We start from the raw sequence: 21,791 nt of genomic DNA, 5'->3' as shown, positions 1-21,791 counted from the left end.
AACAGTGATACGTCATGACAGCAGTGTGGTGCTCCAGTGATAGCCAATGTGTGATGTGTGTGTGTGATGTGTGATGTGTGTGTGTGTTTGTGTGTGATGTGTGATGTGTAATGTGTGTTTGTGATGTGTGATGTGTGATGTGTGATGTGTGATGTGTGATGTGTGATGTGTGTGTGTGTGTGTGTGTGTGTGTGTGTGTGTGTGTGTGTGTGTGTGTGTGTGTGTGTGTGTGTGTGTGTGATGTGTGATGTGTGTGATGTGTGATGTGTGATGTGTATGATGTGTGATGTGTGATGTGTTTGTGTGTGTTTGTGTGTGATGTGTGATGTGTAATGTGTTTTTGTGATGTGATGTGTGTGATGTGTGATGGGTGAGTGTGTGTGTGTGTGTGTGTGTGTGTGTGTGTGTGTGTGTGTGATGTGTGCGTGTGTGTGTGTGTGTGTGTGATGTGTGTGTGTGTGTGTGGGGGGGTGATGTGTGTGATGTGTGATGTGTGTGTGATGTGTGATGTGTGTGTGTGATGTGTGATGTGTGATGTGTGATGTGTGATGTGTGATGTGTGATGTGTGTCAGGTGGCAGGGATCTTCCGTGATGCCAGTATAGGGAATGCCATCCACATCATCCTGGTCCGTCTGATTCTCCTGCAGGGAGAGGAGGTAATCAACACTTCACATTAACACACACATTATGACCAGGGCTCTTATTTCACTTTTTCATTGGAAATAGAAATGAGGCCTGTATGAATCCTAACTTTGAAACACGTCTCCTGGAGTAGTTATCCAGCCCCTTACTCTCCTTACTTCTAGCATTGACATAACTCATATAAGAGTAGTGCACAATATCAAAACGACTGTAACGTCCAAGCCTCCAGACCATGTGTTTCGTTGCCTCTATCTGTGCCTCTGTGATGGTAATGTTCATAGTGTCTACTGCAGAAAGGGCTGAAGATCGTCCACCATGCAGACACCAGTCTGGCCAGTTTCTGTGCCTGGCAGAAGAACCTCAACCCACAGAGTGACACACATCCTGCTCATCATGACGTGGCCGTGCTGGTCACCAGGCAAGAATGCAGCCATACACACTCCTGAACACCCACAAACCTACACTTAACCACTGTGGATTGTGTATAATGATGCTGAGCTCCCTGTGCGTGTGCATGTGTGTGTGTTTGTGTTTTACCACCAGGAAGGACATTTGTGCAGGGCTGAATCAGCCGTGTGAGACCCTTGGTCTGTCCCACCTGTCAGGGATGTGCCAGCCTCACCGCAGCTGCAACATCAACGAAGACTCAGGACTACCTGTAGCCTTCACCATCGCACATGAGCTGGGACACAGGTTTGTAGCTGTGTGTGTGTATGTTACCAATTTCTACTTAAGACTATCTAATAATTGCTATGTAAGCTATTGCTTCGATAGATGAAAACAAAAGGACCATCTCATCTTTGTTTTCCTCAGCTTTGGGATGCACCATGATGGCCAGGGGAACGACTGTGAGCTGGAGGGCAGACACCCCTTCATCATGTCCAGACAGCTGATGTACGACACCTCCCCACTTACCTGGTCCTCCTGTTCCAAAGACTACATCACACGCTTCCTAGAGTGAGTCCCTCTTTGCCTCTCTCATTGTCTCTCTCTCTCTCTTTCTCTCTCTCTTACTCTCTCTCTCAATTCAATTTTCAATTCAAATCAAGGGGCTTTATTGGCATGGGAAACATATGTTTACATTTTTTTTTTTTTTTTTTTACCTTTATTTAACCAGGTAAGCCAGTTGAGAACAAGTTCTCATTTACAACTGCGACCTGGCCAAGATAAAGCAAAGCAGTGCGATAAAAACAACAACACAGAGTTACATATGGGGTAAACAAAACATAAAGTCAAAAATACAACAGAAAATGTATATACAGTGTGTGCGAATGTAGTAAATTATGGAGGTAAGGCAATAAATAGGCCATAGTGCAAAATAGTTAAAATTTTGTATTAACACTGGAATGATAGATGTGTAAAAGATGATGTGCAAATAGAGATACTGGGGTGCAAATTAGCAAAATAAATAACAATATGCCAAAGCAGTGAAATGGATAAGCAAAAGTGAAATAAACAATAAAAAGTGAAGAGTAAATATTACACGCTCCAAAATAATAGAGACATTTCAAATGTCATATTATGTCTATATACAGTGTTGTAACGATGTGCAAATAGTTAAAGTACAAAAGGGAAAATAAATAAATATAAATATGGGTTGTATTTACAATGGTGTTTGTTCTTCACTGGTTACCCTTTTCTTCTCTCTCTCTCTCTCTCTCTCTCTCTCTCTCTCTCTCTCTCTCTCTCTCTCTCTCTCTCTCTCTCTCTCTCTCTCTCTCTCTCTGTCTCTGTCTCTGTCTCTCTCTCTGTCTCTCTATCTCTCGCTTTCGCTCTCTCTCTCTCTCTCTCTCTCTCTCTCTCTCTCTCTCTCTCTCTCTCTCTCTCTCTCTCTCTCTCTGTCTCTCTCTCGCTCTCTCTCTCGCTCTCTGTCTCTCTCTCTCTCTCTCTCTCTCTCTCTCTCTCTCTCTCTCTGTCTCTCTCTCTCTCTCAATTCAATAGACTTTATTGACATGGCAAATAAAATTACTTACATTGTCAAAGTATACATATAACAAAAATGGTGGGACCAACAGCAATAATAATAGTAGTAGTGGAAATGGGATTACCATTAACAGCAACTACAACAACAATATTAATGAGAATAACAATACATTAAAGCAATAGTAGTCGACCAATCTCAACATGACTGAGAAGACACATTACATGCTATGAAAGCCAAAACAAAACAGGAAATATTAATGACATTACATTACACTTTTCACTGGCTGTCCCTCAGGTTGTGGCAGGAGGACACATATTTGGCTGGCAAAATTGCACATTTAGGCTTTTCACCCAATAAATATTCGATTTTTTCTTCCTCTTTTATAGTTTCAAATTCTTTGTACTGAATGATAATTTTGGGAAAGAAAGATTCTCTTAGGTCTGAGTATTTATCACAGTGTAATAGGAAATGCAGCTCTGTCTCTACCTCTCCCCGGGGGCAGAGTGAGCACAGCCTGTCCTCTCTGGGCAGCCAGGTTTGCCTGTGACGACCGGGTCTCTATAGCCAGACTGTGCTCACTGAGTCTGTACCTAGTCAGTGTTTTTCTCAGTTTTCTATCAGTCACAGTGGTCAGATAGTCTGCCACCATGTACTGTCTGTTTAGAGCCAAATAGCATTGAAGTTTACTTTGATTTTTTGTGGTGTCTTTCCAATAGGTGATATATTTTTATTTTTGCTTTGTGATGATTTGGTTGGGCCAGATTTTCTGAGTGCTGTCCTGAGGCTCTATGAGGTTGGTTTTGGTTAGTGAACTGAGCCTCAGAACCAGCTGGCTGAGGGGACTCTTCTCTTGTTTCATCTCTTGACATAGTAGAGCTGTGTGATGGAATGTTTTGGGGTCACTTGTTTTTAGATGGTTGTAAAATTTGATGGCTCTTTTTTCTATTCGAATAAGGAGGGGGTATTGGCCCAATTCTGCTCTACATGCGTTATTTGGAGTTTTTCTTTGCACTTGCAATACAGTCTTGCAAAACTCTGCATGCAGTATTTCGATTGGATGTTTGTCCCATTTGGTAAATTCAGTATTAGAGAGCGGACCCCATACTTCGCTGCCATATAGAGCAATTGGTTCTATAACTGATTGGAAAATGTTGAGCCAGATTCTAATTGGAATTTCGATTTTAATATTCCTTTTAATGGCATAGAATGCTCTTCTTGCTTTGTCTCTCAGCTCATTCACAGCCATGTGAAAGCTACCCGTGTTGCTGATATTTAGTCCTAGATATGTGTAATTTTTGGTGTGTTCTAATAGAACTGTGTCCAAATAGAATTTATATTTGTCATCCTGATTTCCGGACCTTTTTTGGAATATCATTATATTCAGGTTATTTTTTGATTAACGGTCAGGGCCCAGGTCTGACAGAATTTGTGCAGATGATCTAGATGCTGCTGTAACCCCTCCTTAGTGGGAGACAGTAGCACCAGGTCATCTGCGTACAGCAGACACTTGATTTCAGTGTTGTGTAGGGTGAGACCAGGTGCTGCCGATTCTTCTAATGTTTTTGCCAATTCGTTAATGTAGATGTTAAATAGTGTTGGACTTATTGGGCAGCCCTGTTTCACTCCACGTCCCTGAGAGAAGAAGTCTGTTTGCTTGTTGCCGATTTCAATCGCACATTTGTTTTTAGTGTACATTGTAATAACATCATATGTTTTCCCTCCAATACCACTTTCTATTAGTTTGTAAAAAAGACCTTCGTGCCAAATTGAATCAAATGCTTTCTTGAAGTCTACAAAACACGAGTAGATTTTGCCTTTTTTTTTTGATTTACTTGTTTGTCAATTAGAGTCTGGAGGGTGTAAATGTGGTCTGTTGTACGATAATTTTTTACAAATCCAATCTGGCTTCTGCTTAGGACATTGTGTTCATCAAGGAAATTATGTAGTCTGCTGTTTATAATACTGCAGAGAATTTTCCCTAAGTTGCTGTTAACGCAAATTCCTCTGTAATTATTTGGGTCAAATTTGTCTCCATTTTTATAAATTGGTGTGATCAATCCTTGGTTCCAAATATCGGGGAAAATACCTGCAGTTAGGATAATGTTGAAGAGTTTGAGTATAGCCAATTTGAATTTGTGGTCTGTATATTTGATCATTTCATTTAAAATACCATCAGCACCACAGGCCTTTTTGGGTTGGAGAGTGCAAAGTTTTTCCAATAATTATTGTTCTGTAATTGGGGTATCTACAGGATTCTGATAGTCTTTGACTGCTGATTCAAGGATTTGTAATTTTTCTTGTATATCTTGTTGTTCTTGGCTCTTTGTTATATTGCTGTAGAGGTTTGCAAAGTGATTTCTCCACATATCCCCATTTTGGATAGCCAATTCCTCATTATGAGGTTTGTTTAATTTATTCCAATTCTCCCAGAAGTGGTTTGATTCTATGGATTCCTCAATCACATCTAGCTGATTTCTAATGTGGTGTTCCTTTTTTGTTCTTAGGGTGTGTTTGTATTGCTTCAGTGTTTTCCCATATTGAAGACGTATATTTTTGTTGTCTGGGTCTCTGTGTTTATGATTAGAATAATTTCTCAATGACTTTCTTAGATTTTTGCAATCATTATCAAACCATTTTTCATGATCTATTATTTTTGGTTTGCTCTTATGTTTCTTAAGATTAGCCAAGGAGGCTAATTTGTCAAATATAAAGTTTATGTTCCAAACGGCCAAATTTATACCTTCATTGGTGTAGGAGAATGTTAATGCTAAAAAGTTGTCCAGGAGAGATTGTATTTTTTGGCTACTAATTGCTTTTTGGTAGATTTCTGTACTGTTTGCACTCCATCTATAGGTCTGTTTAGTACCATGTAATGTATTGGGCCGTGATGCTTCATGGTTGGGTTCTGCTCTTTTCAGATACACTGTGATTTTACTGTGGTCAGAGAGAGGTGTTAGTGGGCTGACTGTGAAGGCTCTGAGAGACTCTGGGTTAAGGTCTGTGATGAAGTAGTCTACAGTACTGCTGCCAAGGGATGAGCTGTAGGTGTACCTACCAAAAGAGTCCCCTCTTAACCTACCATTGACTATGTACAGACCCAGTGTTCGACAGAGCTTCAGGAGCTGTACTCCATTTTTGTTTTTCACTTTGTCATAGTTGTTTCTAGGGGGGCATGTGGTGAGGGGAAGGTTGTTGCTTCCCGGTAGGTGTTTGTCCCCATGACTGTTAATAGTGTCTAGTTCTTCTGCTGTTCTAGCATTCAGGTCTCCACAGACCAGCACATTGCCTTGGGCCTGAAAGTGACTAATCTCCCCCTCTAGAATGGAGAAACTCTCTTCATTGAAGTAGGGTGACTCTGAGGGGGGAATGTATGTGGCACAGAGGAAGACGTTGTTATCTGTTAAGATAGCCTCCTTGTTGATTTTTAGCCAGATAAAGAATTCTCCTGTTTTGATCAATTCGATTGAATTAGTTAGTTCAGATTTATACCATATTAGCATTCCCCCCTGAGTCTCTGCCCTGTGTGATTCCTTTTAATTTGGTGGATGGTACGATTATCTCCCTATAACCTAGTGGACAGCCAGTGGAAACATCACCTCTGCACCATGTTTCCTGTAGTACTACAATATCAACATCATCAATGTCTTTAAGGAAGTCTGGGTTTCTGCTCTTTAGCCCAAAAGCAGAGGACTTCAAGCCTTGTAAATTCCAACATGCAACATAAAAAGACTTCATAACTGTTTTTTCTTTACATTCAAAATGAGATAAACACTCACAATCCAACAAGAACTATTAAAATAGGATTTTTCAATTAAGGTAAACTGTTATTATGCAAATGTGATTTGTTTATCATTTAAGATAGTATTTGTGTCATGCCACTTGGGTGGATGTAGTGTGAGGATGGTGGAGTTCTTGTGCTCATCTTACCATGACACTCGGCCTATCACATGTGAGCATAGTAGATTCATGTCACTCATTTCGTTGGTGGGAGCTGGACCAGTTGCTCCTCTCACAGCTTGTGCATAGCTCTGTCTGCCGGGCTGTGGCTCCTCCAGGTGTGGGTCTGTGGTGGGGGGGGGGGGGGTGTTAGGCCTCGTCTGGGTGGGTCTGAAGCTGGGCTGGGGTGGTCTGTGCTGTGCTGGATGTGGTGGGCATTGAGGTTGGTGGTGCTGTGGCCGTGGCTGGGGGGTCCAGGGTACTGGTCCGGGGTGTTGTCTCGTGATCTCGGGGGGGTGGAGATTGCTCCGCTGTTCCTGGGTGGAGAGGTCGGGATGCGGTTTAAAGCGACGTCCTTGAGAGTCTTAGCAAGGATGGGGACTGTCTCCCTGTACAGATGAACATGGTCATAGAGACAGTCCAGATCGAGGGTGGGATGGTGGGTCAGGTGTACATTGGGTCGCAGGGCACAGTCCCGAGAGAGGCTGGCGTTTATTCTTTGGATTGTGGCAGGGTGGAAGTCCTTCCTCTGTAGAAGGGTTGACACCACAATCCTTGAGTTGGGGAAGATTGCGGAGGCCTTCTCAATCACTCCCCGTAGTGAAGTCGCCACCCTCTCCTGCTGAGCATGCAGGTCGTTGCTTCCGGTGTGTATGATTATGTGGCTTGGCGACCCAAGCTGGGCCTTATCAAGCAGCGCCATGGCACTCTGTGTTGTTGGGCACCACACCTTTCTCGTTTTGTGTCTAGGGAAACGTTTCTTCTCCTGAACAAACTTCCCATTTGAGTCCATCAACAGGACAATCTCAGCCAGTGTTTCTTCTGGACTGGAGGGGGTAGAGTTGGGGCTGGTGGGTGTTGGAGCTGGGGTGTGGCTGGTCTGTGCCGGTGCCGCTGTCAGTGGGAGGCTGTTCTGGGGGCTGGGGGGGAGGCATGCAGCCGGCAGGACTGGGGAGGCCTGGCTGGTTGAGGTGGGCTCCTCTGCTGTGTGATGGCAGGTCATAGAGTGGTGATCTAGCTGCTCCTGCAGTCTGTCCTCTGTTCTCTTTCTCTCCTGCAGCTCCTCTCTTAGTGTGGTCAGCTCATTATTACTGCTCTGCCTGTCTTTTTGGAGCTCTCTCACCTCCTTTGTTAGATCAGCCAGCTCTCTCTTGAGTCCGTCTCTCTCTTGCTGAACTTCTTTCAGCTGTGTTGCAAGGCTGCTGTCCTGCTCTGTCCGCACCTTGGTTAGGAGCTCCTCTAAGGTGTGGATGTCTGGTTGCTGTTTGCTCACACTCTCCCTGAGCAGGACCACCTCTCCCTCCAGTGTGGTGAACTGATCCCTCATGGCAGCCATGGTGGTGAGGAGGGCCTGAGCCTGCTCTGCACTGAGGGGGGTCGCTCTCCTCCTGTGGCGTGTCCTCCACTATGGTGGGAAGAGAGGTGCTGGATGTGCCTTTTTGGGTGGGGATAGTGGGGGTGAGGGTGGTGCTGGTGGAGTTTGTCTTGTGGGAGGGCATGTCACTGGTGGTGTCCTTCTCTCTCTCTGCTCTCTCCTTAATGGTCTGAAAGTCTGTTTCAAACAGCCTAAGGTTACCTTGCACCATGACAGTCCCAGTCTTGTAGAGGTTGATTGTTATCATGGTGCTGTCAGGGTAATCTGTCTCTTTCACTTTCAGCTTCCACCCATTACAGATTCCCTCTTTCTTTACGGATGGGTAGTGAGAGCAGACTGCTGAGCGCCATGCATTTGGCTGGTCAGTGAGAAAGATGAGATTACTCACATCACCGTTTTTGTAGAGGTCTGTGAAAAGGGTTTCTGGCCTCCCCCTTTAGTAGATTCTGTTTAAAAGCTTTCCTTGTTGTGTCATTTTGGCCTCTGGAGGGTAGAGAATGGACTCAGCGCTGAGGGGGAGTGGGGACATGGTGCCTGTGGGCTCTGCTACTAGCTGCTGCTGCTCTGTTCTGCTGCACCGTTGCTATGGCAACCAGTTTTGTTTGTCTGCTGCTGTTGCTAGCTAGCTCCTGTTTAGCTCAAAAACCAGCAAAAAGAGTGATCTTCACACACAAAAACAGAAGATATGTTTAAAGTTGGAGTCCGTGCTTCTTTTTGATATACTCACTCAGTTTGGTCGTTTGATGTAGTTGTAATAGCTCCCCTTGCTAGGTTTGTCCTAGCTCAATTTTCTGGCTGGCTTGTTAGCCTGCTGGCTAGGTTTTTGTTGTGTAGCTAGCTAGTGAGAGTCAAAACTTCTTAATTTGAGGCGCAAAGTTACTTTTTTTTCTATTCTGATTTAATAGAGTTGTTGTTCATCACTTCATGCCTTGAATTCTTTTTAGATTCGAGTGTTTATCTCATTCTAAAAACTAAAAAACTAAAATAAATCAGGAGCTCATGTTGAGCATGACCTCTGTCTCTCTCTCTCTCTCTCTCTCTCTCTCTCTCTCTCTCTCTCTCTCTCTCTCTCTCTCTCTCTCTCTCTGTCTCTGTCTCTGTCTCTGTCTCTCTCTCTCTCTCTCTCTCTCTCTCTCTCTCTCTCTCTCTCTCTCTCTCTCTCTCTCTGTCTCTTTCTCTCTCTCTGTCTCTCTCTCTCTCGCTAAATCTCTATCGCTCTCTGTCTCTCTCTCTCTCTTAATCTCTGTGTACGTCTCTCTCTCTCTCGCTCTCTCTCGCTCTCTCTTAATCTCTCTGTACGTCTCTCTCTCTCTCTCTTGCTCTCTGTCTCTCTATCTCTCGCTCTCTCTCTGTCTCTCTCTCTCTCTCTCTCTCTCGCTCTCTCTCTCTCGCTCTCTCTCTCTCTCTCTCTCTCTCTATGCTGGGAGTGTTTGGTGCGTGCTGGGAATTGTTTGAGTGAGTGCTAAGTGCGAGTGTTGTGTAGAGTTAGATATCCTGGGTTTTCCTTTTCTTGGTGATATCCTTTTTTCTTCTATGCATGATTAAGGTTATTATTTCAATTTTTTTGTTGTGGTAGAATTAAGTATATTGTTTTTCGTGTCGAAATTACCCTGATTTTGGTGGGGATGGCGGCCCGAATCGAGACGCCGTCCCTGTCACTTCGGCACGGCTTTAGGTGTGTTACTGAAGCTACTGTCACGGTGGAAGAGGTTCTGGTCGCCGTAGGAGAGAAGGTAGGATATGAGAATGTTGCTTATGCGTCACGGATGAATAAAGCGGTGGTGGTATTTCTTAAAGAAGAGCGCCTTGTTGATCGTATGGTTGAGCATGGCATACTTCTTAAAGGAATGTTTATTCAAGTTACGCCGCTTTTTTCTCTGTCAACAAGGGTAACGATTTCAAATGTACCGCCGTTCATTCCAAATGAGCTATTGGAGCGCGAGTTATTGCGCTTTGGGAAGTTTGCAAGTTCAATTAAGGTTGTCCCATTGGGTTGCAAACACCCGGCGTTGAAACAGGTAATGTCGTTTCGGCGACAGGTGTTTATGTTTTTGGACTCACCGGAGCAGACTTTGGAGTTATCGTTTAAAGTCAAGTATGACAATAGACTGTATATGGCTTATGCTAGTACGGGTAGTCAACGGTGTTTTGAGTGTGGGGATGTTGGTCATAAGCGACATGCTTGCCCGAAAAGGGAGAAGGCAGAGGGAGGGGCGCAGGTGGTCCTCGTAATGCCTGGGCCCACTGATGTAGGAAGAGGTGGGCTGACAGTGGTAGAGCAGCCACACGCATCTGTTGCTGAGGAACACGTTGTCCGTGTTGAGGGCACAGAGGTGCAACTTGTACCAGAGGGAAATGTTATGCAGCAGAAAAAAATTGTTGTAGAAGGTAAGGATGGATCTGAAGGGCCATTTCCTCAGACTGGTGAGGAGGTGCCCAGTACGAGTGCTGTGGTACAGGAGGGGTACATGTGGAGCTAATCTCCCAGGTAGTGGAGGAGATGCCCACTACAAGTAATGGGTTACAGGAGAGGGTTCATGTGGAGCTCATCTCCCAGGTAGTGGAGGAGATGCCCACTATGAGTGCTGGGGTACAGGGGGGCTAGTCTCCCAGGTAGTGGAGGAGATGCCCACTATGAGTGCTGGGGTACAGGGGGGCTAGTCTCCCAGGTAGTGGAGGAGATGCCCACTACGAGTAATGGGGTTCAGGTGGGGCTAGTCTCCCAGGTAGTGGAGGAGATGCCCACTACGAGTAATGGGGTTCAGGTGGGGCTAGTCTCCCAGGTAGTGGAGGAGATGCCCACTACGAGTAATGGGGTTCAGGTGGGGCTAGTCTCCCAGGTAGTGGAGGAGATGCCTGGTACGAGTGATGGGGTGCAAGTGGGGAGTGTTGAAAGGGATGTGGTAGAGGGGAGTCAGTGGTCTGTGGCCTCAGTTGAGGAGGATCAGGAGAAGGATATGGATATCTCTCTTGATACGATATCAGCTGGTGAGGACTCAATTTACGATCTAGAGGAGGTAAATGGGTTTCTGGATCAGACTTTTGGGAAATCTGTCAAATTGGCAGAATATTTTGATGTTGATAAGTTTGTGAGGTCAGCTGTGATGTTACAGAAGACGGTGGGGTTAGACCAGTTGAGTGAGAAGAAGCGGTTTCGCTTGAGGAAATTTGTTACTGCTGTTGCAGCAGCAAAAGGTGGTGGGAAACGTGGTCAGGTTAAGAGAAAATTTAAATAATGATGATGATTATGCCTCATAGGGTGTTCTATTCTCTTTGTCTGGTTTCTCTGTGGTATCTTCTGCTTTTCCTTTTTATTTTCTATATGGAGGTACTAAGGGTAGGTTCTCTCAATATTAATGGAGGGAGGGACAGGAATAAGAGGGCTTGGATATTAGAAGTAATAAAACAGAAAAGGCTTAATGTAGTTTTCCTACAGGAGACACATAGTGATGAGGAAAATGAGGCTGACTGGGGTATGTGGTGGGAGGGGCAGCATATACTCAGTCATGGTACTAATTTCAGTGCTGGGGTGGCAATCTTGTTTTCTTCAGGCTTAGGGGTGACTGTGGTATCTACAACAGAGATTGTCAAGGGTCGGGTTTTATTGGTCAAGGTGAATGTTATGGGGTTTTTTGTTTGTTTTTTTGAATGTTTATGCTCCTAATGAGGGTACAGAGCGTATTGTTGGTTTTGATAAAATAAAGGAAACCTTAAGACAGTGTGACCAAGAGGGGTGTATGGTTTTAGGGGGGACTGGAACTGTACAGTGGATTTTACTGTTGATCGCACCGCTGAAGAACCTCACCTGCGGTCAGCAATTTGCCTGTCTGGTCTATTAACTGAGTTTGAGCTTTCTGATGTGTGGAGAGTAAGGAATGCAAAAGTTAGGCAGTACACATGGCTAAAAGTTAATGAAGGTCATGTCAGTGCAGCAAGGTTAGACAGGTTGTATGTATCTGAGCAATACTGTAGTAGGGTTGGAAGGTGTGACATTACTCCTGTGGGTTTCTCTGATCACCATATTGTCACTGTTGATATTCACTTGTCCTGTCCACGAAGGTCATCATCTTATTGGTATTTTAATGTTAAATTGTTACATGATGTCATGTTTTGTGAAAGGTTTTTGTTGTTTTGGGAAAAATGGAGGGTTACAAAAGGGAATTTTGAGTCCTTGAGACAATGGTGGGAGGTTGGGAAGGCCCAAATACGATTATTTTGTCAACAGTATACTGCTCTGTCTCGAATTGAAGTTAAAGAGACTATCAGGGCCCTTGAACAGGACATCAAATCTATTGAATTGAAGTTGCTCACTCAGAATGACCCCGGACTAGTCATGAACTTACAGGACAAGAAACATGAATTGAGGTCGTTTCTGCATGAAAGAGTGAAGGGTGCCTTGATTAGGTCTCGTTTCGCTTCCCTCAAGGATATGGATGCTCCTAGTGCTTTTTTTTAAAACCTAGGACAGTCGACATTGCAACGTAAACAGATGGTCTGCCTTCGTCTCCCTGATGGGAAGGTGACCACGGGATGACAGTGAAATGCGTCAACATGCCGTGGATTTCTATTCTGCCCTCTATAAGGCGGAGGATTGTGACTCTGTGTACTGAACAGTTGTTACACGGTCTTCCTCAATTGGGACCTGAGCAAAGAGTCGCATTGGACTCTGACATTACACTGCAAGAGCTGTCCACAGCAGTTATGCAGCTCTCAACAGGCCGAGCCCCTGGCATTGATGGTTTACCATCTGAGTTTTATAAGCACTTTTGGGGGTCTATTGGGGAGGATTTTTATGAAGTGGTGTGTGAATCTTTTCATGAGGGCTCTCTTCCTGTATCTTGTCAACGTGCGGTACTTTCACTGTTGCCAAAAAAGGGGGATTTGGCTCTCATAAAAAATTGGAGACCTGTTGCTTTGCTGTGTGCAGAATATAAAATTGTTTCTAAATGTCTCTCAAACAGGTTGAAAGAGTATCTGGGATTGTTGGTCCACAAGGACCAGTCCTACTGTGTACCTGATCGCTCTATTGTTGACAACTTGTTTCTAATAAGAGATGTTTTGGACATTTGTAAACTGTCTGATGTAAATGTGGGTTTACTTTCTTTGGATCAGGAGAAGGCTTTTGATCGTGTGGACCACCAGTACTTGTTTAAAACAATGAAAGCCTTTGGGTTTGGGGATGTTTTTTTGTCTTGGATGAATTTACTGTATGCTGGGGCCTCGTGTATGGTGAAGGTGGGGGGGTGGTTTGAGTTGTCCCATCCCTGTCCAAAGGGGGCATCAGGCAGGGATGCCCAATTTCAGGGCAGTTATACAGTCTGGCGATTGAACCAATGCTTTGTTTTTTAAGAGCGAAGCTTACTGGTTTCTCTGTGCCAGGTGTAATGAAGGGTCCCACGATAGCACTGTCTGCGTATGCAGATGACGTGACAGTTTTTATTACAGGGGGTGAGGATGTTAAGGTTCTCTCAGACGCTTTAAAGGTGTATGAGGGGGCCTCCTCAGCTAGAGTCAATTGGGGAAAGAGTGAAGCGCTGTGGGCAGGCCAGCTTCAGATGGGGTCCGCTCCACGGTTACCAGGGGGCTTCAGTGGGGCAGAGATGGGATGAAGACTTTGGGGGTTTTTCTAGGCTCCGATGTCTTTCAGAAAAGAACTGGGAGGGTGTAGTGGAGAAAGTGTGTGCCAGACTGTCAAGATGGAAATGGGTGCTGCCCCAGCTGTCTTATAGGGGAAGGGTACTGGTAGCTAATAATCTTGCTGCCTCTACCCTGTGGCACAGACTAATGATTTTACAGCCACCAAAGGGTCTGATACAAGAGCTTCAGAGGACCCTTGTCAACTTCTTCTGGTCTGGACAACATTGGATTAAAGCTTCGGCCCTGTACCTGCCACTGCACGAGGGTGGGCAAGGCCTGGTGGACATTTCTTCCAGGATCATGGCTTTCCGGCTTCAAGCAGCCCAGAGATTGTTGTACAGTGGCGGTTCTAGCTGGGTTGACACAGCCTACGCATTGATGAGGAGAGCGGGCGGTTTGGGCTTAGACAAGCACCTTTTCCTCTTAAAGCTGGAGGGGGGTGAGTTGCCTGGCCTGACTCCATTTTATGAGTCTGTTATGCAGGCTTGGAGAGTTCTGGTCAAGTCCCGTAAGGCCTGCACGCCACCAGGGATGTGGCTTTTTGAAGAGCCTCTTTTTCACAACACTGCCATCCAGTCCCGTGTTCTGGGTTCAGCTAGCCTACGTTCATGCCTGTTAGGCGTGGGGTGTACTAAGCTGGGTCATCTGATGTGGAACAGGAATAGGTCGTTGGAGGAGCTGGGAGAAAGAGCGGGGATCCGATCGTCTCGCCTACTGAGGAAGGTCGTCGCTGAGGTCTGTGATTCCTTGCCAGTACTTCATCTGCAGTATGTGACTGACACCTCCAATTCTGATCGGTGGAAGGAGGGTCTGGATTATGTGTTCCCTGCACTGATTGTTAGTGCTGCGGCGGGGGCATTCGAGGAGGACGTGGGGATGCTGCTTTCCTTCGATACCCCGGAGCTGGGGGAGTTCAAGGAGGTGGGAAAGAAGGCCATGTACAGAATATGTGTAAAGGTGTCCCATGCCTCTTCCCTGGAAGGGGTAAAATCGACGAGGTGGGCGGGTGTGCTTGGTCCAGGTGCCTCCCCAAAAGGCTGTTGGCGAACATTATACAAACTGCCTATTGATAAGAGGACAGCTGATCTCCAATGGAGGATAATACATGGAGCCATAGCCACCAACATGTATCTGGTACACCTGGATCCTACCGTTGGGGAGGGGTGTCCATTCTGTGCTCAGTCTGAAACTCTGGCACATCTGTTTTTACAGTGTCCCAGGTTGGTCGGGATGATTGACCTGATCACTAATTGGTTCTCAGCTCTGGGAGAGGTTTTCTCTTCCCAACTGTATATATTTGGGCCAAAGTACAGGTTTAGTCAGAAAGGTGTAGTTGTGTTGCTTAATTTTGTGTTAGGGGCAGCAAAATTAGCCATATGGAAGACCCGAAAGAACAGTATTCGGGGACAGGGGTCTGTGGATGTGGTGGGAATGCTGGAGGGAATGTTGACAGCAAGACTAAGGGTTGAGTTTGCCTATTATAAACTTGTCAACAATATTGATCTGTTTATGAGTATATGGGGTATTCAGAGGCTGTTGTGTTCAGTTACTGTGGAGGAGGAATTGGAGATGTGTTTTTAATCGATGTGTAAATACGGTTTTGTATGAATATTTGTGTGGTGGGCTCCCAGACCCAATAAAGATTATTTCAAACTCAACTCTCTCTCTCTCTCTCTCTCTCTCTCTCTCTCTCTCTCTCTCTCTCTCTCTCTCTCTCTGTCTCTCTCTGTCTCTCTCTGTCTGTCTCTCTCTGTCTCTGTCTCTGTCTCTGTCTCTCTCTCTGCTCTGTCTCTCTCTCTCTTTCTCTCTCAGTCTTTCTCTCTCTCTCTCTCGTCTCTGTCTCTCTCTCGCTCTCTGTCTCTGTCTCTCTCTCGCTCTCTGTCTCTCTCTGTCTCTGTCTCTCTCTTTCTCTCTCTCTCTGTCTCTGTCTCTCTCTCTCTCGCTCTCTCTCTCTTTGTCTCTCTCTGTCTATGTCTCTCTCTCTCTCTGTCTCCCTCTCTCTCTCTCACTCTCTCTCTCTCTCTGTCTCTCTCTCTCTGTCTATGTCTCTCGCTCTCTCTCTCTCGCTCTTTCTCTCTCTCTCGCTCTCTCTCTCTTTGTCTCTCTTTGTCTATGTCTCTCTCTCAACATTTATGCAGCTCTCAACAGGCCGAGCCCCTGGCATTGATGGTTTACCATCTGAGTTTTATAAGCACTTTTGGGGGTCTATTGGGGAGGATTTTTATGAAGTGGTGTGTGAATCTTTTCATGAGGGCTCTCTTCCTGTATCTTGTCAACGTGCGGTACTTTCACTGTTGCCAAAAAAGGGGGATCTGGCTCTCATAAAAAATTGGAGAACTGTTGCTTTTCTGTGTGCATAATATAAAATTGTTTCTAAATGTCTCTCAAACAGGTTGAAAGAGTATCTGGGATTGTTGGTCCACAAGGACCAGTCCTACTGTGTACCTGATCGCTCTATTGTTGACAACTTGTTTCTAATAAGAGATGTTTTAGACATTTGTAAACTGTCTGATGTAAATGTGGGTTTACTTTCTTTGGATCAGGAGAAGGCTTTTGATCGTGTGGACCACCAGTACTTGTTTAAAACAATGAAAGCCTTTCGGTTTGGGGATGTTTTTTTGTCTTGGATGAATTTACTGTATGCTGGGGCCTCGTGTATGGTGAAGGTGGGGGGTGGTTTGAGTTGTCCCATCCCTGTCCAAAGGGGCATCAGGCCGGGATGCCCAATTTCAGGGCAGTTATATAGTCTGGCGATTGAACCAATGCATTGTTTTTTAAGAGCGAAGCTTACTGGTTTCTCTGTGCCAGGTGTAATGAAGGGTCCCACGATAGCACTGTCTGCGTATGCAGATGACGTGACAGTTTTTATTACAGGGGGTGAGGATGTTAAGGTTCTCTCAAACGCTTTAAAGGTGTATGACGGGGCCTCCTCAGCTAGAGTCAATTGGGGAAAGAGTGAAGCGCTGTGGGCAGGCCAGCTTCAGATGGGGTCCGCTCCACGGTTACCAGGGGGGCTTCAGTGGGGCAGAGATGGGATGAAGACTTTGGGGGTTTTTCTAGGCTCCGATGTCTTTCAGAAAAAGAACTGGGAGGGTGTAGTGGAGAAAGTGTGTGCCAGACTGTCAAGATGGAAATGGGTGCTGCCCCAGCTGTCTTATAGGGGAAGGGTACTGGTAGCTAATAATCTTGCTGCCTCTACCCTGTGGCACAGACTAATGATTTTACAGCCACCAAAGGGTCTGATACAAGAGCTTCAGAGGACCCTTGTCAATTTCTTCTGGTCTGGACAACATTGGATTAAAGCTTCAGCCCTGTACCTGCCACTGCACGAGGGTGGGCAAGGCCTGGTGGACATTTCTTCCAGGATCATGGCTTTCCGGCTTCAAGCAGCCCAGTGACGGTTCTAGCTGGGTTGACACAGCCTACACATTGATGAGGAGAGCGGGCTGTTTGGGCTTAGACAAGCACCTTTTCCTCTTAAAGCTGGAGGGGGGTGAGTTGCATTTTATGAGTCTGTTATGCAGGCTTGGAGAGTTCTGGTCAAGTCCCGTAACGCCTGCACGCCACCAGGGATGTGGCTTTTTGAAGAGCCTCTTTTTCACAACACTGCCATCCAGTCCCGTGTTCTGGGTTCAGCTAGCCTACGTTCATGCCTGTTAGGCGTGGGGTGTACTAAGCTGGGTCATCTGATGTGGAACAGGAATAGGTCATTGGAGGAGCTGGGAGAAAGAGCGGGGATCCGATCGTCTCGCCTACTGAGGAAGGTCGTCGCTGAGGTCTGTGACTCCTTGCCAGTACTTCATCTGCAGTATGTGACTGACACTTCCAATTCTGATCGGTGGAAGGAGGGCCTGGATTATGTGTTCCCTGCACTGATTGTTAGTGCTGACGTGATGGATGCTGCTTTCCTTCGATACCCCGGAGCTGGGGGAGTTCAAGGAGGTGGGAAAGAAGGCCATGTACAGAATATGTGTAAAGGTGTCCCATGCCTCTTCCCTGGAAGGGGTAAAATCGACGAGGTGGGCGGGTGTGCTTGGTCCAGGTGCCTCCCCAAAAGGCTGTTGGCGATCATTATACAAACTGCCTATTGATAAGAGGACAGCTGACCTCCAATGGAGGATAATACATGGAGCCATAGCCACCAACATGTATCTGGTACACCTGGATCCTACTCTTGGGGAGGGGTGTCCATTCTGTGCTGAGTCTGAAACTCTGGCACATCTGTTTTTACAGTGTCCCAGGTTGGTCGGGATGATTGACCTGATCACTAATTGGTTCTCAACGTTGGGAGAGGTTTTCTATTCCCAACTGTATATATTTGGGCCAAAGTACAGGTTTAGTCAGAAAGGTGTAGTTGTGTTGCTTAATTTTGTGTTAGGGGCAGCAAAATTAGCGATATGGAAGACCCGAAAGAACAGTATTCGGGGACAGGGGTCTGTGGATGTGGTGGGAATGCTGGAGGGAATGTTGGCAGCGAGACTAAGGGTTGAGTTTGCCTATTATAAACTTGTCAACAATATTGATCTGTTTATGAGTATATGGGGTATTCAGAGGCTGTTGTGTTCAGTTACTGTGGAGGAGGAATTGGAGTTGTGTTTTTAATTGATGTGTAAATACGGTTTTGTATGAGTATTTATTGTGTGGTGGGCTCCCAGACCCAATAAAGATTATTTAAAACTCAAACTCTCTCTCTCTCTCTCTCTCTCTCTCTCTCTCTCTCTGTCTCTCTCTCTCTTGCTCTCTGTCTCTTGCTCTCTGTCTCTCTCTCTCTCTCTCGCTCTCTGTCTCTCTCTGTCTCTCTCTCTCACTCTCTCTGTCTTTCTCTCTCTCTCTCGCTCTCTGTCTCTCTCTGTCTTTCTATCTCTCTTTCTCTCTCTCTTTCTCTTTCTCTTTCTCTCTCACTCTCTGTCTCTCTCTCTCTCTCTCTGTCTGTCTCTCGCTAAATCTCTATCGCTCTCTGTCTCTCTCTCTCTCTTAATCTCTCAGTACGTCTCTCTCTCTCTCTCTCGCTCTCTCTCTCTTAATCTCTCTGTACGTCTCTCTCTCTCTTGCTCTCTCTCTCTCTGTCTCTCTCTCTGTCTCTCTTTTGCGCTCTCTCTCTCTCTCTCGCTCTCTCTGTGTCTCTGACTCTCTCTGTCTCTCTCTCTCTCTATCGCTCTCTCTGTCTCTCTCTCTCGCACACTCTCTCTCTCTTTCTCATTTTCTCTCTCTCTCTGTCTCTGTCTCTCTCTCTCTCTCTGTATCGCTCGCTCTCTCTCTATCTCTCTGTCGCTCTCTCTCTTTCTCTCTCTCTATCACTCTCTGTCTCTCTCTCTGTCTTTCTCTCTCTCTCGCTCTCTCTCTGTGTCTCTCTCTCTCTCTCTGTCTCTGTCTTTCTCTCTCTCTCTCTGTGTCTCTCTCTGTCTCTCTCTCTCTCTGTCTCTGTCTCTCTCTCTCTGTCTCTGTCTGTCATGATTTAACTGGATTTGAACCCAAATGCAGACAACTACACCGAGCCAGAGAAGGTTTAACAGGTTTATTTACAAAGTTCAATTTGTCCAGGTTTCCAATAATAGGGGAAGAGCAAGTCCAGGTTTACAGGGAGGGTAACAGATCCAGGTTCAGAGCAGGTGTGGTACCGTAATGTCCTAGTGTCCGTGGTGAGTCCAAAAGGGAGGTCCGGTAGTGGAAAGCAGGATGGTGGTGGCAGGAGTGAAGCAGAGGCAGGAGTCAGGTTCCAATAATCTGTGGCACAGGAGAAAAGTAACTAGAACAGGCCAAAAACACAAAGGGCGAAAACAAGCAGGTTGAGTCAACAGCGAAACTAACATGATCGTCTTGACTATGATCTGACGATGAGTGGCAAGTTTGACCGGGTCTTAAAGGCTGAGGTGATTATGGTGAATGAGCTGCAGCTGGAACCCTGACTCCCGCACACCAGACTTCACTCCTGCAATCAAGGACAGACAGAGGGGAGGGGAAGAGCAGAGAGAGAGCTACCTAGCAGCAGTAGGCCTAACACTGTCTCTCTCTCTCTCTCTCTCTCTCTCTGTCTCTATCTCTGTCTCTCTCGCTCTCTCTCTCTCTCTGGCTCTTTCTCTCTCTCTGTCTCTCTCTCTCGCGCACTCTCTCTCTCTCTCTTTCTCTCTTTCTCGTTTTCTCTCTCTCTCTCTGTCTATTTCTCTCTCAATTCAATTCAATTCAATTTCAATTCAATTTAAGGGCTTTATTGGCATGGGAAACGTGTGTTAACATTGCCAAAGCAAGGGAAGTAGATAGTAAACAAAAGTGAAATAAACAATAAATATTAACAGTAAACATTACACTCAGAAGTTTCAAAAGAATAAAGACATTTCAAATGTCATATTATGTATATATACAGTGTTGTAACAATGTGCAAATAGTTAAAGTACAAATGGGAAAATAAATAAACATAAATATGGGTTGTATTTACAATGGTGTTTGTTCTTCACTGGTTGCCCTTTTCTTGTGGCAACAGGTCACAAATCTTGCAGCTGTGATGGCACACTGTGGTTTTTCACCCAGTAGATAAGGGAGTTTATCAAAATTGGGTTTGTTTTCGAATTCTTTGTGGATCGCTGTAATCTGAGGGAAATATGTGTCTCTAATATGGTCATACATTTGGCAGGAGGTTAGGAAGTGCAGCTCAGTTTCCACCTCATTTTGTGGGCAGTGTGCACATAGCCTGTCTTCTCTTGAGAGCCAGGTCTGCCTACGGCGGCCTTTCTCAATAGCAAGGCTATGGTCACTGAGTCTGTACATAGTCAAAGCTTTCCTTAAGTTTGGGTCAGTCACAGTGGTCAGGTATTCTGCCACTGTGTACTCTCTGTTTAGGGCCAAATAGCATTCTAGTTTGCTCTGTTTTTTTGTTTGTTCTTTCCAATGTGTCAAGTAATTCTCTTTTTGTTTTCTCATGATTTGGTTGGGTCTATTTGTGTTGTTGTTGTTGTTGTTGTTGTTGTCCTGGGGCTGTGTGGGGTCTGTTTGTGTTTGTGAACAGAGGCCCAGGACAAGCTTACTTAGGGGACTCTTCTCCAAGTTCATCTCTCTGTAGGTGATGGCTTTTTTATGGAAGGTTTGGGAATCGCTTCCTTTTAAGTGGTTATAGAATTTAACGGCTCTTTTCTGGATTTGGATAATTAGCGGGTATTGGCCTAATTCTGCTCTGCATGCATTATTTGGTGTTTTACGTTGTACACGGAGGATGTTTTTGCAGAATTCTGCATGCAGAGTCTCAATTTGGTGTTTGTCCCATTTTGTGAATTCTTGGTTGGTGAGCGGACCCCAGACCTCAGAACCATAAAGGGCAATGGGTTCTATAACTGATTCAAGTATTTTTAGCCAGATCCTAATTGGTATGTCAAATTTTATGTTCCTTTTGATGGCATAGAAGGCCCTTCTTGCCTTGTCTCTCAGATTGTTCACAGCTTTGTGGAAGTTACCTGTGGCGCTGATGTTTAGGCCGATGTATGTATAGTTTTTTGTGTGCTCTAGGGCAACGGTGTCTAGATGGAATTTGTATTTGTGGTCCTGGCAACTGGACCTTTTTTGGAACACCATTATTTTAGTCTTAATGAGATTTACTGTCAGGGCCCAGGTCTGACAGAATCTGTGCAGAAGATCTAGGTGCTGCTGTAGGCCCTCCTTGGTTGGTGGTCTGTCGCTCTCTCTCTTTCTCTCTCTCTATCACTCTCTGTCTCTCTCTCTCTGTCTTTCTCTCTCTCTCTCTCTCTCTCTCTCTCTCTCTCTCTGTCTCTCTCTCTCTTGCTCTCTGTCTCTCTCTCTCTCTCTCTCGCTCTGTCTCTCTCTGTCTCTCTGTCTCTGTCTCTCTCTCTCTCTCTCTCTCTCTCTCTCTCTCTCTCTCTACTCTCTCTGTCTCTCTCTCTCTGTCTTTCTCTCTCTCGCTCTCTGTCTCTCTCTGTCTTTCTATCTCTCTTTCTCTCTCTCTTTCTCTTTCTCTCTCTATCGATATCTCTCTATCACTCTCTGTCAATTCAATTCAATTTCAATTTAAGGGCTTTATTGGCATGGGAAACGTGGGTTAACATTGCCAAAGCAAGGGAAGTAGATAGTAAACAAAAGTGAAATAAACAATAAATATTAACAGTAAACATTACACTCCAGAAGTTTCAAAAGAATAAAGACATTTCAAATGTCATATTATGTATATATACAGTGTTGTAACAATGTGCAAATAGTTAAAGTACAAATGGGAAAATAAATAAACATAAATATGGGTTGTATTTACAATGGTGTTTGTTCTTCACTGGTTGCCC

At 45.2% G+C, this 21,791-nt stretch overlaps 1 protein-coding gene across 1 annotated transcript in view; it reads left to right on the top strand.

Annotated features, from left to right (window-relative positions):
- LOC121583082 (A disintegrin and metalloproteinase with thrombospondin motifs 12-like) overlaps nt 1-21,791 on the top strand; it is a 79,933-nt gene that overhangs the window by 36,149 nt on the left and 21,993 nt on the right. The window contains exons 6-9 of the mRNA XM_045226844.1: nt 574-657; nt 937-1,061; nt 1,187-1,336; nt 1,457-1,600. Of these exons, the coding sequence (XP_045082779.1) occupies nt 574-657; nt 937-1,061; nt 1,187-1,336; nt 1,457-1,600 (503 nt within the window). The remainder of the gene's footprint in view (nt 1-573; nt 658-936; nt 1,062-1,186; nt 1,337-1,456; nt 1,601-21,791) is intronic.

Source organism: Coregonus clupeaformis, chromosome 18 (assembly GCF_020615455.1).
Source record: "Coregonus clupeaformis isolate EN_2021a chromosome 18, ASM2061545v1, whole genome shotgun sequence".
Taxonomy (NCBI): Eukaryota; Metazoa; Chordata; class Actinopteri; order Salmoniformes; family Salmonidae; genus Coregonus; species Coregonus clupeaformis.
This window is presented reverse-complemented; position numbering and strand designations above follow the sequence as displayed.